Source organism: Oncorhynchus mykiss, chromosome 1, assembly GCF_057628025.1.
Source record: "Oncorhynchus mykiss isolate SJ-2025 chromosome 1, ASM5762802v1, whole genome shotgun sequence".
In the NCBI taxonomy this organism is placed as follows: domain Eukaryota; kingdom Metazoa; phylum Chordata; class Actinopteri; order Salmoniformes; family Salmonidae; genus Oncorhynchus; species Oncorhynchus mykiss.
Genome location: NC_143022.1, coordinates 35,553,817 through 35,575,055, shown reverse-complemented (window position 1 = coordinate 35,575,055; position 21,239 = coordinate 35,553,817). Strand labels below are relative to the sequence as shown.

The window sequence follows — 21,239 nt, the reverse complement described above, 5'->3', positions numbered from 1 at the left end:
AGGCCTAGCTACTCCATCTAGCCACAACAGTAGAAACATAAAACAAACTACCTGTGGCGATCAGTATCATTACACCGGCAAGAGCCACTTGTATCCATAAATCACTATCAGAAAATGGTTTGTGTGGTAATCATTTCTTTATTTGTTGTTTAATTCATATGTTTTCAAGTAATGGTGACAAATCATGCATTCTGATTCTTGCATAGATTTTAATGGACACGTATGATGTGTGTAAAATTCTTTTTTGAAGGCTGTACTGAGTATGATGAGCTAATGCTAAGCTATTTGCCGGCTATGTGTGGAGCAATGTTTGTTGACATCATTCAATACATTCTGGTTGTCACGTAAATGTCTGTCAAACCAAAGATATTATAGAAAATGAGGTGAAGGGATGGTTCACTCGTCTTTCGAGTAAACTTCAGGAAGAGAATGATGGGAAGTAAATGATGGTAGATGACACAGCCCCTTTCGCCTTCGAAATGCATACCGCAAACAGACCCAACTCATCTTGTCATCTCTTCTTATCTTTGGTTGACACAGAAAAACAAACATGGCGGTGCGCACAAACTCTGCCCACCGTCGGATTACATTAGTATTTTAGAAAGTGTTTTACTCAATTACTTCAATCACTGGTGAGCTCATCCGTGATTTGATTAATTGTAAATAGTAACTGCTATTAGCTAATTCATATTATGGTTTCTATCAGCTGAGAGTTAGCTAAATATGACAGTTTGCGTTAGCTCCCTCTTTATTCAGTTAGCACTAGGACTAACGTAGCCTACATTTCTCTGATATGAATGAGAATTGTGGTACACTGTTGCTACTTCTGTGCACATTGCATGCAAAAATAAACTGCTCACATTGAGGACATAGCGTTATTGTAAAGGATCTCGTCCTCCTCAGAAGCGAGAAGGATCAGAGGACCAAAACGCAGCGTGGAAAGTGTCCATAATGTTTATTTTAAAACATAAACTGAACACTACGAAATACAAAACAATAAACGTGAAATGAACGAAACAGTCCCGTGTGGCGACAAACACTGACACGGAAGACAAACACCCACAACCCAAAACTGAAACCCAGGCTACCTAAGTATGATTCTCAATCAGGGACAACAATTGACAGCTGCCTCTGATTGAGAACCATACTAGGCCGAACTCAAAAACCAACATAAAAAAACAAACAGACTGCCCACCCAACTCACGCCCTGACCATACTAAAACAAAGATAAAATAACAGAACTATGGTCAGAACGTGAGAGTGACAGTACCCCCCCCCCCCCAAAGGTGCGGACTCCGGCCGCAAAACCTGAACCTATAGGGGAGGGTCTGGGTGAGCGTCTGTCAGCGGTGGCGGCTCTGGCGCGGGACGTGGACCCCACTTCACCATAGTTTTTTTGTGCCTCTTAGCCCGCCTCCGTGGCCTGTTTAGAGCGGTGACCCTCGCCGCCGACCTTGGACTGGGGACCCACGCCACGGGTCCCGAATGGACGGGAGCAGCGCTAGAGTGAAGGGCGATTCTGGCATCGCCGGCGTGACAGGCAGCTCTGGCAGTTCCTGGCTGACTGACGGCTCTGGCAGCTCCTGGCTGACTGACGGCTCTGGCAGGTCCTGGCTGACTGACGGCTCTGGCAGCTCCTGGCTGACTGACGGCTCTGGCAGCTCCTGGCTGACTGACGGCTCTTGCAGCTCCTGGCTGACTGACGGCTCTGGCAGCTCCTGGCTGACTGACGGCTCAGGACAGACTGACGGCTCTGGCAGCTCGGAACAGACTGGCGGCTCTGGCAGCTCAGGACAGACTGCAGGCTCTGGCAGCTCAGGACAGACTGGCGTCTCTGGCAGCTCAGGACAGACGGGAGACTCTGGCAGCGCTGGAGAGGAGGAAGGCTCTGGCAGCGCTGGACAGGCGGTAGCACCTGTAGGGAGAAGACAGAGAGACAGCCTGGTGCGGGGGGCTGCCACCGGAGGGCTGGTACGTGGAGGTGGCACCGGACAGACCGGACCGTGAAGGCGCACTGGAGCTCTTGAGCACCGAGCCTGCCTAACCTTACCTGGTTGAATGCTCCCCGTAGCCAGGCCAGTGAGGCGAGGTGGAATAGCCCGCACTGGGCTGTGCTGGCGAACCGGGGACACCATGCGTAAGGCTGGTGCCATGTACACCGGCCCGAGGAGACGCACTGGAGACCAGATGCGCTGAGCCGGCTTCATGGCACCTGGCTCGATGCTCACTCTAGCCTGGCCGATACGAGGTGCTGCAATGTACCGCACCGAGCTATGCACCCGCACAGGGGACACCGTGCGCTCCACTGCATAACACGGTGCCTGCCTGGTCCCTCTCTCTCTCCGGTAAGCACGGGAAGTTGGCGCAGGTCTCCTACCTGACTTCGCCACACTCCCCGTGTGCCTCCCCCGAGAAATTTTTGGGGCTGCCTCCTCATACCGGTGCCTCTCTGCTTTCGCTGCCTCCAGCTCTGCTTTGGGGTGGCGATATTCCCCTGGCTGTGCCCATGGTCCCTTGCCGTCCAGAATCTCCTCCCATGTCCAGGAGTCCTGTGTTTTTAGCCGCTGCTGCTGCCCGTTACCACGCTACTTGGTCCTTGGTTGGTGGGTGTTTCTGTAAGGGATCTCGTCCTCCTCTTCTGAGGAGGAGAAGCGAGAAGGATCGGAGGACCAAAACGCAGCGTGGTAAGTGTCCATAATGTTTATTTTAAAACATAAACTGAACACTACGAAATACAAAACAATAAACGTGAAATGAACGAAACAGTCCCGTGTGGCGACAAACACTGACACGGAAGACAAACACCCACAACCCAAAACTGAAACCCAGGCTACCTAAGTATGATTCTCAATCAGGGACAACAATTGACAGCTGCCTCTGATTGAGAACCATACTAGGCCGAACTCAAAAACCAACATAGAAAAACAAACATAGACTGCCCACCTAACTCACGCCCTGACCATACTAAAACAAAGATAAAATAACAGAACTATGGTCAGAACGTGACAGTTATAAAGACTGTGTTTGTGAAAAAAAATTATGTGAAAAAACGGTATGGCCAGCTCAAATGCTAGATGTTCTAATCAAGTGTTCTAATCACACCGGTTTGAGCGTATGCTGCAGGGACCACTGTAGAATGATCACACCTGTGTGTTTGTACGCGTCAAAGGGTTAAAGGTCTTATCCACATTGGCCACGGAGAGCGAGATCACAGTTGTCCGGAACAGCTGGTGCTCTCATGCTTGATTCAGTGTTGCTTGCATCAAAGCGAGCATAGAAGGCATTTAGCTCATCTGGTAGGCTTATGTCACCGAGCTGCTCGCGGTTGGGTTTCCCTTTGTAATCCGTGATTGTTTGCAAGTCCTGCCACATCCAACGATTGTCAGAGCTGGCCTAGTAGGATTCAATCTTAGTCCTGTATTGATGCTTTGCCTGTTTGATGGGTCGTCAGAGGTCATAGCAGGATTTCTTATAAGTGTCCGTATTAGTGTCCTGCACCTTGAAAGCAACAGTTCTAGCCTTTAGCTCAGTAAGGATGTTGCCTGTAATCCATGGCTTCTGGTTGGGATTTGTACTTTATGTACAGTCAATGTGGGCACGTCGTCGTCGATCCACTTACTAATGAAGCCGGTGCCTGATGTGGTAAACTCCTCAATGTTATTGGATGAATCCTGGAACATATTCCAGTCTTTGCTAGTGAAACAGTGATGTAGCTTAGCATCTGATTCATTGGGCCACTTCCGTATTAAGTGTGTCTCTTGTACTTCTTGTTTGAATTTTGGCTTGTAAGCAGGAATATGGAGGATAGAGTTATGGTCAGATTTGCCAGGGAGGGCGAGGGAAAGCCTTGTATGCATTTCTTTGTGTGGAGTAAAGGTGAGGAGTTTTGTCGCCTCTAGTTGCACAGGTGACATTCTGGTAAAAATTAGGTAAAACAGATTCCATGTTCCCTGCATTAAAATCACCGGCAATGAGTAGCGTTGCCTCTGCATGTGCATTTTCTTGTTTGCTTATGGCCCTACACAGATTAGACATTAGAGATGCATGGTATGCATGTGTGCAGTCTTTGTCATGACAACAAATTACACCCAATAAACAATAATATTTTTTTAAATAAACCTTCACATACATTATCTTACTAAAACTGTCAGCTTAATAAGGGTCACTCTTGTTATTGTTTTATTATTCAATTTGTAAGCAGATGGTGTCATTCAGCACCATCTGTTGGCCGCTTAGAGAATAAGAGCACACAACCTCCAATATCCACCTCCCGCACACATTTAATAATAATTTGGTGGGTGCTTATATTTGTTTTTTTGCATATCCCAACTCCCCCTGAGACACCCTTGGAGAGTGGGGCCATGGCCAGGGTCTGCCATTATATTGGTGACACTGGAGCAATAAGGGTTAAGTGCCTTGCTCAAGGGCACATCGACAGAGTTTTCACCTTGTCGGTTTGGAGATTCCAACCAGCAACCTTTTGGTTACTGGCCTAATGCTCTAACGGCTACACTTAGAAAAAAAGGTGCTATCTAGAACCTTAAAGGGTTCTTTGGCTGTCCCCATAGGAAAACCCTTTGAAGAACCTTTTTTGGTTGCAGGTAGAACCCATTTGGTTCCAGGTAGAATCCCTAGAACCCTGGAACCAAAAAGAGTTATCCTATGTGTACAGCCGAAGAACGCTTTTGGAACCCTTTTTTCTAAGACTGTAGGCTACCTGCCGCCCACATTTAACCTGAACCCTGTATGTGTGTGTCCATTAGTGTATATCTCCTGAGAGTAGAGCATGTTTACTGAGAGCAGATAAGAATCGTTCCCATAACCCACTCCCCAGTGTGGGTGTGTGTGTACTCACCACGTTGTGACAGGGGATAAAGATGTCACTGTAGAGTAGTGCACACTCTCTCTTGGCGTACGGCTGTCTACCCAGGTCTCCTTCACACGCTCTCTTCACCACATAGTCACTCTCACACTGACACACGCACGCACACACACACACGCACGCACGCAGACACACACACACACGCACACACACACACACACACACACACACACACACACACACACACACACACACACATGCACAGAGTGAGTGGGTGTCTGATTTCTCTTAAATATCACAGGTAGGCCCTAGAGACGCAGGAGACTGGGTTGAAGGGTGGAAGCGGGGGGGGGGGTGGAATAAGGGTAGGGGCGGGGTAATAGACCTCTTTCACTTTCCCAACTAAAGACCAAGAACATGAAATGGAAATGTTCCCCCTTTTAGCCAGCTGGTATTCATTACTCTAGGCATCATTTGTATCATTAGAAAGAAATCAAAAAATCGCTGTGAATCTGTTTAGTTCAGTTGTTATCGTTCCAAGTGGGAGTTAGAGCAGATGGTTCGGAGTTTACAATTCCACTTTGCGTGTGTGTGTGTACCTGTCCCAGAGCCCAGCTGTCTCCAAAGCCCTGAGCATTGCTGACCTCCATGTGACTGGACGTGGTCATGTCATTCACCGTCACACTGTCAAAGTTCCCACACAGACCACTCAGGAGACCCTAGAGACAGACAGGGGGAGAAAGAGGGAGATGCGAGAAAGAAAAAGACGGAATAGGGGTGGGGGTGGGTGTGTGTGTGTGTGAGTGTTCCAACTCAGTTCTGGTGAGAGAGAGAGAGAGAGAGAGAGAGAGAGAGAGAGAGAGAGAGTGAGTGAGAGAGAGCGAGAGAGAGAGAGAGAGAGAGAGAGAGAGAGAGAGAGAGGGGGAGAGAGAGAGAGAGAGACAGAGAGAGAGTGAGTGAGAGAGAGCGAGAGAGAGAGAGAGAGAGAGAGAGAGAGAGAGAGAGAGGGGGGGAGAGAGAGAGAGAGAGAGAGAGAGAGAGAGTGAGAGTGTGTGAGCGGTAAAAGTATCCTGACCTTCCACTGTGGTCCAGCTCTGATGTGCACGGTTGTCTTGCGGTCCCAGAGAACGGTCAGGTCCTGTTTGGGGAAGTGGATGGCTGTGTAGTAGCCTGCTGACCACAGCTCAAACTCTGACCCCTTACCTACCACACTGGAGGGGCTCTGGAAGAAGAGAAGAGATCACACACACACACACACACACACACACACACACACACCGGACCAGACCTTGGTTAGAACACATCAGGAGTGTCACACATACCAAACACATAAACTCAAATAATATGTTTGTTATAGCGGCTATCAGATCAGTAAGAGATTCTAGCTAGTCCTAAATGAGGGTTAGTGCTGCCCACCAGGGAGCGCTCATGGACTTTGAGGTTTTAGAGTGAGAAGGGAAAGGTTGGTGTGCGTGTATGTGTGTGATGCGCACAGGCTGGCCTGAGTTGTCGTTGAAGTAAATCTTGGTGAATCCAACATGGATGACCAGCATCTTCATACAGACGATCCCACTCTGATAACAATCCTTATTCTGGGCCACGATGGACACCTCACCATCTATACTCTGGAGAGAGAGAGAGAGATAGAGAGAGAGAGAGAGAGAGAGAGAGAGAGAGCGAGCAACAGAGAGAGCAGTCCTTATCCCGAGCTACTATGGACTCCACTTCATCTATACTCTGGGGAAAGAGTACTGTTTGTGGTGTGCAGGTCTGTCCCCAGGGCTGATAGAGTGGATTCCTGGCGCTCACTGTTCCTCCTCTGGGGGACTCTGACATTTACAGTAGCAACATCACATTCAGGGTAGGGAACGTACTGAACGATGCAGATAGCAAAGTCATGAAAAGAGCTGACATACACTATATAATTACAAAAGTATGCGGACACCCCTTCAAATGAGTGGATTCAGCTATTTAAGCCATACCCATTGCTGACAGGTGTATAAAATCGAGCACACCGCCATGCAATCTCCATAGACAAACATTGGTAGTAGAATGGCATGTACTGAAGAGCTCAGTGACTTTCAACATGGCACCATCATAGAGCTGCCCCGGTCAAGTACTGTTATTGTGAAGTGGAAACGTCTCGGAACAAGAACGACTCAGCCGCGAAGTGGTAAGCCACACAAGCTCACAGAACGGGATGACAGAGTGCTGAAGTGCGTAATCGTCTGTCCTCAGTTGCAACACTGACTACTGAGTTCCAAACTGCCTCTGGAAGCAACATCAGCACACAAACCTACGATCACCATGTGCAATGCCAAGCATCGGCTGGAGTGGTGTAAAGCTCGCCGTCATTGGACTCTGGAGCAGTTGAAACAAGTTATCTGAATCACGCTTCACCATCTGGCAGTCCGACTGAAGAATCTGGGTTTGGCAGATGCCAGGAGAACGCTACCTGCGTTCATGGATAGGCCCCTTAACTCTAGTGAAGGTAAATCTTAATGCTACAGGATACAATGACATTCTAGACAATTCTGTGCTTCCATCTTTGTGGCAAAGGCTCTTTCCTGTTTCAGCATGATAATGCCACCGTGCACAAAGCGAGGTCCATACAGAAATGTTTTGTCGAGATCGGTGTGGAAGTACTTCAACCCCATCGAACACCTTTGGGATGAATTGGAACGCCGACTGCGAGCCAGGCCTAATCGCCCAACATCAGTGTCCAACTTCACTAATGCTCTTGTGGCTGAATGGAAGCAAGCCTCCGCAGCAATGTTCTACCATCTAGTGGAAAGCTTTCCCAGAAAAGTGGAGGCTGTTGTAGCAGAAAAGGGGGGACCAACTCCATATTAATGCCCATGATTTTGGAATGAGATGTTCGACAAGCTTTTGGCCATGTAGTGTATCTTAGTGTACCTGTCAGTTAAAAGGCATATCTGTTTCCGGAAGGATCGGGTGACTTAATGCTTACCCCAGCTCATAGCCCTGAGTAAAATAATAGACAACAGAACAGGGAAATGTGATGTGATCAGCATTAGATGGAACACCTAATATGGCTGCCAGTCCAGCCACCACAGAACCTTGATTAGAACTGGAATGTCCCAACGTCCTGCTCATTCTAATTGTATATCCCTGGGAGTCTGCCGCGAACAGGCCTCTCTTTGTGTTACTCAGGTGTGTGTGTGTGTGTGTGTTGCTACAGCTTTGCTTACCTCAGTCGCTCTAATTAAAAATCGTTCCCAGATTAAAGAAACTCCTTGGATCCCCTTTCCCTGATCCCAATCTGCCTACACACACACACGCACACGCACACACACACACAAACGGCCGAGGAGCAGAGCGGCTCTCTTCAAACATTGCACAGTCGCTAACCCAGTGACTCTCTGACAGCCCAAGCCCCTAGATAATTCCCATTATTACTATTCAGTCCCGTGTACGGTCTGTTAGAAATTCTCTCAGTTCTAGGGCTGCTAAAATCAGTAATCTTGTTGAGCTATTTCCCCCCATTAGTACTGTTAGCTCTGCTAGTCTCCAACTGTACACTCTCCAGCAGACTTTAAAACGAGGCTTTGGCTAATGCAAATTAATGTACAAAGTATTATCTCCAAGATGGACATGTTGGACATTTGGGTCCGGGATACAAATCCCAACATTTTAGTGTGCTCTGAAACATGGTTAAAAAGCTCTGTTGATGATAATTCCATTGCACTTCATGATTAAAAAGTTTACAGATGTGATAGGACAAAGAAGGGTGGTGGTGTCGAAATGTATATGAAAAACAACTTTAAGGTGACCTACTAGTTGAGCTACTAGTTATAAATGTTATTTCTCAGAATATTAATTTCTATGTTGCTGGGATCTATCGACCTCCCTACACCACAGCGGCAGAAACTAGCTCCATTAATAGCCTCTGAAATAGTGATATCGGGAGGTCTGAATCTCGATTAGCTTACTCCCTCGTCTGATTGTCTTAAATCAGCATGTACTGATCCGAACTTAGTCCAACTGATTTCAGAGCCCATTTGTTTGAATGTAGAGAATCCTGCTAAATCAACTCTGATTGATTTCATACTTACAAATAACCCTCCTAAATACTTAACTAGCGGTGTCTTTGCTATGGGACCTCAGTGACCACTGTCCCAAAGTCCGTGTCAGAAACACAAAGTTGCCTAAAACTCAACCACGCCTTACTGCTAAGAGAAACTTTAAACACTTCCATGAGTAGGGTTCTGACATGACCTTAACCATTGAGTCTTACTTAGTGTTAATTACACTCCGGAAGCAGAACTTGACCTTGAACAATTCTTTAGTATGTTTATCTCTTCATCTGATAAACATGCTCCTATGAAGAGATTAAGAATGAAAGATAGAGCCAATCCACGGTTCACGCGTGAACTTGATGAGTTAATTCAGCTAAGGAACCAAGCTTGGTCTGAAGCCAGACACAATGGTAGCTCTGCTGACTGGCTCACCTTCAGATAACTTAGAAATATATTTACTTCTTCTGTAAAAAGGGCTAAATCTAACTATTTAATGAATTCCATATCTGACCCTCGTGGCAATCCAGCTAAGTTTTGGAAGGCTATTAAATCAATAAAAATAAGCAGCCACACCTTTCAGCCCAATAAGGTTCGCTACACTCGCATTAACATCTGCTAACCATGTGTATGTGACAAATAAGATTTGATTTGATTTGAACTCCCAATATTATAGCAGACAAAACTGAAATAACTGATGAGTTAACCAACATTTTATTGCAGCAGGACATTTTTTTGAAAGGGGAAATAGCAGCAATAAGGACAACTCTGAAAATACTGTTCATGAACATAATACAAGCTAATCTCTGATGCAACCCTGTTTAATCAGACTTGCCTGCTACTGTAAATGGTGACCCACTGTTCTCTCTTCGGCAAGTCACTAGTAGGGATGTTCTGGACACTCTCTTAGCTATTGATGTTAAAAAACTACACTGGGGCAGACATGCTTGACCCATGTCTTCAACAGTTTACTGCACCTCTGATTATGGAGCTCTTGACATATATTTTTTATATATCCATTCTCTTGGTTACTATTACTAAGGCGTGGAAGGCAGCCCTTGTTCTCCCGCTTCATAAAGGAGGTGATCCCTGCAATCTTAATAATTATTTCCCAATTTCAAAACTTTCATGTCTAGTGAAAATATTTGAACTCTTGGTAAGCTGCAGTCCATTTCAAATAGAAAATGTATCCTGAATACTCATCAGTCAGGCTTTAGGCCAGGACACAGCACCATCTTGGCTGCTTCTCTAGTCATACATGACATAGTTAATGCACAGGGTAGGAAACAGCACTGCGCTGCCCTAACTGGGGCTTACATCTCTATGTGGATGACACATATATTTATTCCCGTGCCCCCTCAGTGCAGCAAGCCATTCACCACCTTCTGCATAGCTTTAATTCAATTCAAGAATCGCTCACCGATCTTAAATTAGTGTTAAATGTTGATAAAACCAAGTTTATGTCTCCAGCTCTTGTCAAATTGATCCTAAAGACCTGTATCTGTACTTTGACAGGAGCCCAAATTGAGCTAGACCTGCATTATAAGTATGTAGGTATTTGGATAAGTTGTACATTAAAACACACATTGATAAGCTGACAAAAAGTTGTGAGTAAAGATTGGTTTCATGTAAATAAATAAATCTTGTCTCACTTTTGAAAATAGGAGGAAAATTGATCAAGCAACACTGTGTTAAAACCTCTAGATTCAGTCTATCACTCAGCTTTACGTTTCACCACTGGTGATAATTTCTGTACACATCATTGTTTCTTATAGTTCTGTTGGCTGGGAGGCTTTGACTACCAGAAGGGCCCAACATTAGCTATTATTCATATACACTGCTCAAAAAAATAAAGGGAACACTTAAACAACACAATGTAACTCCAGGTCAATCACACTTCTGTGAAATCAAACTGTCCACTTAGGAAGCAACACTGATTGACAATAAATGTCACATGCTGTTGTGCAAATGGAATAGACAACAGGTGGAAATTATAGGCAATTAGCAAGACACCCCCAATAAAGGAGTGGTTCTGCAGGTGGTGACCACAGACCACTTCTCAGTTTCTATGCTTCCTGGCTGATGTTTTGGTCACTTTTGAATGCTGGCGGTGCTTTCACTCTAGTGGTAGCATGAGACGGAGTCTACAACCCACACAAGTGGCTCAGGTAGTGCAGCTCATCCAGGATGGCACATCAATGCGAGCTGTGGCAAGAAGGTTGGCTGTGTCTGTCAATGTAGTGTCCAGAGCATGGTGGCGCTACCAGGAGACAGGCCAGTACATCAGGAGACGTGGAGGAGGCCGTAGGAGGGCAACAACCCAGCAGCAGGACCGCTACCTCCGCCTTTGTGCAAGGAGGAGCAGGAGGAGCACTGCCAGAGCCCTGCAAAATGACCTCCAGCAGGCCACAAATGTGCATGTGTCTGCTCAAACGGTCAGAAACAGACTCCATGAGGGTGGTATGAGGGCCCGACGTCCACAGGTGGGGGTTGTGCTTACAGCCCAACACCGTGCAGGACGTTTGGCATTTGCCAGAGAACACCAAGATTGGCAAATTCGCCACTAGCTCGCTGTGCTCTTCACAGATGAAAGCAGGTTCACACTGAGCACATGTGACAGACGTGACAGAGTCTGGAGACACCGTGGAGAACGTTCTGCTGCCTGCAACATCCTCCAGCATGACCGGTTTGGCGGTGGGTCAGTCATGGTGTGGGGTGGCATTTCTTTGGAGGGCCACACTGCCCTCCATGTGCTCGCCAGAGGTAGCCTGACTGCCATTAGGTACCGAGATGAGATCCTCAGACCCCTTGTGAGACCATATGCTGGTGCGGTTGGCCCTGGGTTCCTCCTAATGCAAGACAATGCTAGACCTCATGTGGTTGGAGTGTGTCAGCAGTTCCTGCAAGAGGAAGGCATTGATGCTATGGACTGGCGTGCCCGTTCCCCAGACCTGAATCCAATTGGATGCTTTAGTCCATGTCTGGGAGGAGATCCCTCAGGAGACCATCCGCCACCTCATCAGGAGCATGCCCAGGCATTGTAGGGAGGTCATACAGGCACGTGGAGGCCACACACACTACTGAGCCTCATTTTGACTTGTTTTAAGGACATTACATCAAAGTTGGATCAGCCTGTAGTGTGGTTTTCCACTCCAAATCCCGACCTCCTTGATTTCCATTGATACATTTTGTGTGATTTTGTTGTCAGCACATTCAACTATGTAAAGAAAAAAGTATTGAATAAGAATATTTCATTCATTCAGATCTAGGATGTGTTATTTTAGTGTTCCCTTTATTTTTTTGAGCAGTGTATAAAGCATTTCTCCAGAAACTCCCATACTACTTCACCTCACTTCTAAATTGGAAATCTAGTAAGCAAATAGACTCCGTTTCTAGACTGGTTGGTACAAGAGGTTCCACAGGTCTCCTCTGAGTTAGGGAAGGCTGCTTTCAGTTACTATGCCCCGCCGTCCTGGAATGACCTACAGGTCACTCTAAAACTTTATTCTTTGGTCCCAAAAGGTGAATTTAGGGAGAAAAAAAAATGTATTATGAAAAGTGCACTTGTTTTGATTGATTGTATGTATTTGTTTCTACTTACTGCCCCTTTGAATGTAACGTAATTGATTTGAAATTATGCAACTGTAATTGTTTTGTGATCATGCTCACATTGCTTGAACTGCTGTTCTCAGGGCACCATTGGAAATGAAACTCTGGGCTCAGTGGGTTTCCCTGGTTCAATAAAGGTTCATAAAAAAACACACACACACACACCTTGAGTAAGTAGACCTGACAGTCCGAGTGATAGTCATACTCCAGGCCGTCGAAGGTGTGGTAGTGTCTGTCGCTGTAGACCGTACATACTGCCGGACACGGAGAGTAATTACAGTTAAAATACCCCCGGTGACACACACTGGAGAGAGACAGAGACAGGGAGAGATAGATAGATAGACAGAGGGGGAGGAAAACATACAGACAAAAATAAAGACAAAGAGAAGACAGTAAATGAAACACAATTGAGCATTTGAACAATATTTAGGATACTAGCGCTCTATTTTTTTCATGTTAACAGCATTTAACAATCCTTAATGGAAAAACACCAACAAACAATATTTTGGTATTTGTTTCATTAGTCCATTGTTGATATAGTCCCTAAATGTTTTGCGTGTCAGCAATCAAGTTTTCAAGATATATCTTTCAAAATACAGAAATACAGCCGGCATCAAATTAAATCAAATTTTATTGGTCCCATACACCGAATACAACATGTGAAGATTTTACAGTGAAATGCTTACTTACGAGCCCATTCCCAACAATACAGAGTTAAAAAGTATGACAAATATTTTCTAAATAAAAAAGGAAATAGTAACACAATAAAATAACAATAACGAGGCTATATAATGTAGAAGGAGTACCAGTACTGAATCAATGTGCATCATACCGGCTGTATTTCTGTATTATGAAAGTTATATCTTGAAAACGTTATTTCTGACATGCAAAACATTTTGGACTTCATCAATAATGGACTAATGAAACAAATACCAAACTATTGTTTTTGGGTAGAGTTTTCCTTTAAGGGATGGGAGGGTCTTACCATCTGTAACAGGGGGTGTCGACGGTCTCTCCTGGCAGATACTCCAGGCCCAGCCAGGCACAGGGACAGTTCTCTGGGTAGTAACACTCCCCACGGTGCAGAACCAGCCTACACACACACACATACACACAGTCAGGTAGAACCATTACAACAATCAGGGCTCAAGCATGTGTGTGCTAATAAAGTACTTTTTTCTGTGTTGAAAATCTAAGCCTGGGGGGGTAATATTAAGCTAACATACGGAATTGTTTTAAGATGGTCATACCATGGATCATTTAACTATTTGATTTGGAATTTTAGGACCCCTGCAGGTATAAAAAAAAGTATCTAAAAACATTATTTGATAAAATATTGAATTTGGCCTTTACTGCCATAGCTCATAGAAAATGCATTGAATAGCACATTCCTTGCGGCACAAAACTACTTCCATACTACTTCCAAAACTACTTTTTCAACCGGTACTGGGTTACCTTTGGACGAGTCCTGTGACACTTGTGGGGGTCATAGAATGAGTCTCCCCTCCCCTGATATTAGTTTGTACCCTAAACGGTTTGGATGTTACAAAACGGAGAACACCATCATCTTCGTGAGCCTTATCTTTCCATAGTTTGTAGGCCAAACCATTCGGACGCTACAGATGTTTTTTCATGAGAAGACCGATTTTCAGGATGTCTCCAGGTCTGACAAACAGCACTGTAGCTCTGCCACTTTCCACAGCAGATGCGGAAGGCCAACATTGGAGGATGTGTTGGATTGAGACGCAGCCCATACGAAAAAACTGATATTTCTAACAGATGGATTTTGATGGGGATTTTTTTTATCATGTTAATTACTTTGACGCAAGGGTGTGCCAATCGACTCCAGGGTTTTTTAAATAGTTAAACTAACACACAGACACACACCCTACCCAGGTGGGCAGACACAGCCAGGTATGCAGGGTGTGGTGGGAGGACAGGTGAGGTTCAACATCAGGTTCCGACAGGTGAGCTCACAGGCCACACCTCCTCGCCAAGCCACCACCCCCTGGACCCCCTGGGGCTCAGAACAGCCGTGGAACACCTTTCCCTCCGGACACTGGCCTCGCTCCGGCTCTAAAACACAAAGACAGAAGTCATTCAGAAACAGAGCTTTGTTGATGGATGGATGGATGGATGGATGGATGGATGGAGAGGAAAATAAAAAAACTTTATTTAACTAGGCAAGTCAGTTAAGAACAAATGATGGCCTAGGACCAGTGGGTCAACTGCCTTGTTCATGGGCAGAATGACAGATTTTTAACTTGTCAGCTCGGGGATTTGATCTAGCAACATTTCAGTTACTGGCCCACTGCTCTAACCACTAGGCTACCTGCCACCCTGAATAAGAGAGGGATGGTGGGTTTACCTCTTTCTTCTGGTACACACTCCATCCTTCCATTCCTGCAAAGGCTGTTGATGGGAGACAGAGCGGGAGAAGAGAATAAACATTTCAATCAGGGAGATTGTTTGAAGGGCGTTATGTCTGTGAAGTGAACTCTCTATAACCTCTCTATGTACCATGGCTAGTGTATGTGTGGCTGCTTACCAAGGGCCGGCGGCGCTGAAGGACACCTCCCCTGGCTGGGACACTCCGCCAATAGAGTAGCAATGACACTGAGACCTGAGAGAGAAAAGAGGAGAGGATGATGGGAGGGTCAAGTCCTATGTGTTTGATGATGATGATGATAATGTGCTTTTGATCAAGATTATGGTGCATACTTGCCTGACTACTCAGAATTCTTCCGCTGCTCTATGTTTGCTACATACTTCAGTCTGAGACTGCCATCACTGAAATCGTTTGTGGTGATGTCGAAATTTGGGTTGTTGTACAAAACAAAGTCAACAGCGATTTAATCATTTCTAAGCAATCGGGTATCAAAGCCTATGATGAATTTTCTAAATGCTGCTTTACAAACGGGGGTTCTGGCTCTAGCCCCACCCATAAGTTTCTGGGACCTATCAGAACAGTTAGAATGGGTTTGCGTTCCAGAAATCGTCGTGGAGATACTAAGATCCAGACTCATTGCGGACAAGAAACTAACGTCCATGGACGTGTCGTAGCGTTTTACCGAAGCAAGAGGTTTGGGTAGCCAGGCAAGATGCATGTTAGATGATAATGTGTAAGGGGGCGGAGTCTTACAGCTGAACACAGCGTTGTCGTACGTCATCGTAGTAACTGCCCTCTGAGCAGCCACACCCCTCAGCACAGTCATCATGGTTACAGGTCTCTCCACTGGAGAGGGAGCGGCACGAGCGGCCACAGGACGACACACAGGAATGGAACAGCATCCCACCCATACACACCACACCTACACACACACACCTGAGTTAAACACCTCCGTCACACCACCTACACTGTAACAAATTGCTGTAACTTTACAGCCAAAAATATACAGTTAGCTACTGTAATTCTATATTACAGTGCAGTACTGTAAAGAGCAATGCATTATGGGGGCTCAATGTCATTTCGCTACACTGCTGTAAAATTGTGCTGTATATTTTGCTGTATATTTACAGTAGCATACTGTAAATGATGGTGCATTGTGGGAAAATGTTGTGGACGGAGAAAGAATGTCTGGCTCATTAACATATTTGGAGGTGTGCCTTGTAAGAAGCTATATTTGTTGCACTCGTAAGTGAGAAAGCTGTACAACACAGAACACAGAACCATACCGTATTTTTGTGCCGCCAAAAACCTTTTGAACAGTAGTGGATGCATGGTATTGTTGTTTCTGGCTCATTAAAATATTTTGAGGCATGCCTTGTAAGAGGCTATATTTGTTGCACCTGTCAGTGCTGTACCAATTTAACTGAAATGTGGCAGTAGTTTCCTAACAACGATAGACAGCTGTCCCTGATTGAGAACCATACCCGGCCAAAACATAGAAACAGAAAACGTAGAATGCCCACCCCACATCACACCCTGACCTAACCAAATAGAAAAATAAAACGGCTCTCTAAGGTCATGGCGTGCCAGTCATTGCCAGTTTAGACGCCTTTGTTAAGGGCATTACAAGTGAAAGTGATATAAAACACCAAATATTCATTGGTATGCTGCTGTAAAATATAATTACATATTCAATTTTATTACAATACAATTTAACAATAAAGGATTTTATTGCGGTTTTGTTGTATATGTAGTGCATCATTCTGGAAATTATGTTGCATTATGGGAGGGGAAAAAGTTGCTGGATTATTAACATACAGTGCCTTGCGAAAGTGTTCGGCCCCCTTGAACTTTGCAACCTTTTGCCACATTTCAGGCTTCAAACATAAAGATATAAAACTGTATTTTTTTGTGAAGAATCAACAACAAGTGGGACACAATCATGAAGTGGAACGACATTTATTGGATATTTCAAACTTTTTTAACAAAGCAAAAACTGAAAAATTGGGCGTGCAAAATTATTCAGCCCCCTTAAGTTAATACTTTGTAGCGCCACCTTTTGCTGCGATTACAGCTGTAAGTCGCTTGGGGTATGTCTCTATCAGTTTTGCACATCGAGAGACTGACATTTTTTCCCATTCCTCCTTGCAAAACAGCTCGAGCTCAGTGAGGTTGGATGGAGACCATTTGTGAACAGCAGTTTTCAGTTCTTTCCACAGATTCTCGATTGGATTCAGGTCTGGACTTTGACTTGGCCATTCTAACACCTGGATATGTTTATTTTTGAACCATTCCATTGTAGATTTTGCTTTATGTTTTGGATCATTGTCTTGTTGGAAGACAAATCTCCATCCCAGTCTCAGGTCTTTTGCAGACTCCATCAGGTTTTCTTCCAGAATGGTCCTGTATTTGGCTCCATCCATCTTCCCATCAATTTTAACCATCTTCCCTGTCCCTGCTGAAGAAAAGCAGGCCCAAACCATGGTGCTGCCACCACCATGTTTGACAGTGGGGATGGTGTGTTCAGCTGTGTTGCTTTTACGCCAAACATAACGTTTTGCATTGTTGCCAAAAAGTTCAATTTTGGTTTCATCTGACCAGAGCACCTTCTTCCACATGTTTGGTGTGTCTCCCAGGTGGCTTGTGGCAAACTTTAAATTACACTTTTTATGGATATCTTTAAGAAATGGCTTTCTTCTTGCCACTCTTCCATAAAGGCCAGATTTGTGCAATATACGACTGATTGTTGTCCTATGGACAGAGTCTCCCACCTCAGCTGTAGATCTCTGCAGTTCATCCAGAGTGATCATGGGCCTCTTGGCTGCATCTCTGATCAGTCTTCTCCTTGTATGAGCTGAAAGTTTAGAGGGACGGCCAGGTCTTGGTAGATTTGCATTGGTCTGATACTCCTTCCATTTCAATATTATCGCTTGCACAGTGCTCCTTGGGATGTTTAAAGCTTGGGAAATCTTTTTGTATCCAAATCCGGCTTTAAACTTCTTCACAACAGTATCTCGGACCTGCCTGGTGTGTTCCTTGTTCTTCATGATGCTCTCTGCTCTTTTAACGGACCTCTGAGACTATCACAGTGCAGGTGCATTTATACGGAGACTTGATTACACACAGGTGGATTGTATTTATCATCATTAGTCATTTAGGTCAACATTGGATCATTCAGAGATCCTCACTGAACTTCTGGAGAGAGTTTGCTGCACTGAAAGTAAAGGGGCTGAATAATTTTGCACGCCCAATTTTTCAGTTTTTGATTTGTTAAAAAAGTTTTAAATATCCAATAAATGTCGTTCCACTTCATGATTGTGTCCCACTTGTTGTTGATTCTTCACAAAAAAATACAGTTGTATATCTTTATGTTTGAAGCCTGAAATGTGGCAAAAGGTCGCAAAGTTCAAGGGGGCCGAATACTTTCGCAAGGCACTGTATTTTGAAGCGTGCCTTGTAAATTAGTGAGAATGCTGTACCAATTGAACTGATACAATACATGGTAGTAGTGCTCTAACAATTTCATGTGGATATGGAACAGATCAGAGTGGCAGGAAGTCTTAAACCTTAAAAGGTTAAGTGTTTTGCCAAGTCCTTTTGGTCTGTTTTGCCCTGTAATCACGGCCAGTTCGGAAGTCTTTGTTTAGGCCTCTAGAATAATGATGAGTGAGAAAGTTACAGACGCACAAATATCCTACCCCCAAGACATGTTAACCTCTCACCATTACAATTACATTAACAGGGGAGGTTAGCATTTTGGGGGGGTATGATATTTATACCTCTGTAACTTTCTCACACATCATTATTCAGGATTCCTTCACATTAATGTAGAAGTGTTAAGAAACATTCTGTTCTTATTTACAATAAAAGTGACTTCAAAATGACACAATACATTATTTGCCATTCATTTCTATTAGGCACAAAATAATCTGAAACACAACCAAAACAAACAGCAAATGCATCCAACAAATTTGTAGTCACAAGCTTGATGTAGTCATTGTATGCTATGCATATGGGGTCAAATACTGCTGTAGTCAGGTGTTACAGTAATAGGCAGTAATATGTAAATATAAATGTGTTCTTAACCTACTTTTTACAGTGTAGACACACCACCGCTACACACAGACATATCATTCTCCAGCTCTCCACTGCCCAGACTCACCGCACTCTGAGACGTGGGCCCTGTAGTTGACTGCAACATGGTGTTTGGAGCAGAGGTAAGTGTAGTGGGCCAGGGCCGTACACAGACAGGTGTTTCCACAGCGACATGCCTGGTAGCGACACTGTTGCTGGTACACACTGGGACTGACGTAACCATGGCAGGGAGAAAACACACTCCCCATCAAAACCTCACACAGAGAGGCATAGAACACTGTAACACACACACACACACTTCTCAGCTTTTGAGAGGATATGGCTGCAGCAAAACATGAAGATATATCAAGCAGTCAATGGAGGTCAGGGTTAGAGTTTTGAGGTCAGGGGTGAGAGGTTACCGTTGTGCTGGTTCATCTCACAGGGGTCGATGATTGGCTGGTTGATGGGGGCGGAGCAAGCAGATGAGACCCTCCAGGAGTTAGCATGGAGCTGGGGAGTCCCCTCTATCATCCCTGCTGGAGAACTATACACACACAGGCCAAAATGTCATTTTTACTCAACTGCCTCAGATAGAAATGCCCTAAACCTTTTCTCCAAAGAACATTTAGGGGTCAATATGAGAGGAAGTAGTTTCCTTACAGGAAGTCGTCCCGAAGATTTCCGTTGAAGGTTCCACAAAGGCCTAGCGTGTTCCCACGCCATTGGCTGTCCAGTTGTAGGTAGACGCGCCCACCACGGCCGTCATACTGCAGACGCAGTCCAAGCAAGGTCCTCAGCTGGACGAACACCGACGTTAGCCTCTGCACCTCCACTACATCTACTCACATAAACACATATTAAATCTGAAGCTAAATAAGGTGTTCCACAAGGCTGTGTTGGGACCATTACTGTTCTCTCTATACCTGATGTTATCCTTATCATACTGCATATTATACGAAGTAATGAAAGGAGTATCAATTGTAAGTTGATTGTATCGTACCATTGGTGTAGGGCAAGGTGGGAGCGGGGTTGACCCCTATAAGCACCTCCCCCTCTCGGGTCAGAGTCACCTGGTGACTAACATTTTCATCCAGTACCACTGTCACCGACTGGATACACGCCTGCTGCTGGGCCTGTACACACACACACACACACACACACACACACACACACACACACACACACACACACACACACGATTGTTTCAGATTGTGTGCGTTACCTATGTGAAGGTGGTATACTGCAATATGTGTTTGTGTGTGTTACCTCTGTGCAGGTGGTGTACTGAACAGTAACAGTGAATCTGTTGCCAATCCGGCTCTTAACCAAGACGTACTGACACGCCCCCGGCTGCAGGAACATCCTCCCATCGAACGACGTCACAAACACATCACCGACTACTGAACACTCCGCTGAGAGAGAGAGATAGAGAGAGAAAGAAAGAAGAAGGTAGGCAGGCAGGCAGGCCGGCAGGCATTGAAAGGTGTGACATTGGATCATTCAACATTTGAGTTTCTGATCATATGACTTGAGAAGTTAGCTCACCTGTACAGTTGTTCTCTGTGCAGTTCCACACTCCCCCCATACACACACTGTAAATACACCACAGGTTAGCAACTCACAAACACACCCACGAACACACACACAAGTCACACACACACACTCACCAGACGCTGCAGCCCTGCTCCAGAGTGTGTCCCTGTGTGTATGAGGTGCCGTGATAGACACAAGGACACTGAGACACTGCTATACACGTCCCATTCTGTAGAATCAACCCTAAAATAGTCGGACACAGAGGGTGAGATGGAGTGTGTGTGTGCGTGTGTGCATGCGACGTGTGTGTATAAATGTGTTTGTGTGTACCATCAGGGCAGTAGCATCCGTCCAGACAGTGCAAGTTGGTTCCTAGACATTCCTTGTCAAAGGTACAGGTGGGAGGGCAGCAGCTAATACAGTCTCTATGGACAAAACTCTCCTCACAACCATCATCTACGGAACAGTCAAATGAAGAACTTAATAAGTTAGCTAACTGTCAATTAAAGGTTGGGGTTAATGTTATGCTCCAGAACTTTTAGAACATTTCAGCCAAAACGGGTCCCCGTTTACATCATCCAGTTGTGTACTCCCTCATCCATTTCGTATGATATGTTTCGTCATGCAAAAGATTATTCTCATCATTTTTGGGGCAATTTGTATGATATGCAACAAATCCAATTCGTACAATATGTTGCGAATTAGTTGTGCGGAATGGGAAATAGATGATTTTTTTCTACTTAATAGTCATCCCCAGCACCACCGCAACATC

At 45.1% G+C, this 21,239-nt stretch overlaps 1 protein-coding gene across 1 annotated transcript in view; it reads right to left on the bottom strand.

Annotated features, from left to right (window-relative positions):
• Nucleotides 1–21,239, bottom strand: part of LOC110532237 (otogelin-like protein) — a 70,756-nt gene that overhangs the window by 33,113 nt on the left and 16,404 nt on the right. Inside the window, exons 11-28 of the mRNA XM_090229993.1 lie at nt 20,798–20,923; nt 20,602–20,710; nt 20,480–20,526; nt 20,201–20,346; nt 19,935–20,067; nt 19,595–19,772; nt 19,354–19,478; nt 19,020–19,229; nt 15,611–15,779; nt 15,017–15,091; nt 14,837–14,880; nt 14,361–14,544; nt 13,454–13,561; nt 12,634–12,772; nt 6,316–6,447; nt 5,898–6,044; nt 5,422–5,541; nt 4,856–4,972 (exon numbers count right to left, since the gene is read on the bottom strand). Coding sequence (XP_090086119.1) covers nt 4,856–4,972; nt 5,422–5,541; nt 5,898–6,044; nt 6,316–6,447; nt 12,634–12,772; nt 13,454–13,561; nt 14,361–14,544; nt 14,837–14,880; nt 15,017–15,091; nt 15,611–15,779; nt 19,020–19,229; nt 19,354–19,478; nt 19,595–19,772; nt 19,935–20,067; nt 20,201–20,346; nt 20,480–20,526; nt 20,602–20,710; nt 20,798–20,923 — 2,309 coding nt within the window. The remainder of the gene's footprint in view (nt 1–4,855; nt 4,973–5,421; nt 5,542–5,897; nt 6,045–6,315; nt 6,448–12,633; nt 12,773–13,453; nt 13,562–14,360; nt 14,545–14,836; nt 14,881–15,016; nt 15,092–15,610; nt 15,780–19,019; nt 19,230–19,353; nt 19,479–19,594; nt 19,773–19,934; nt 20,068–20,200; nt 20,347–20,479; nt 20,527–20,601; nt 20,711–20,797; nt 20,924–21,239) is intronic.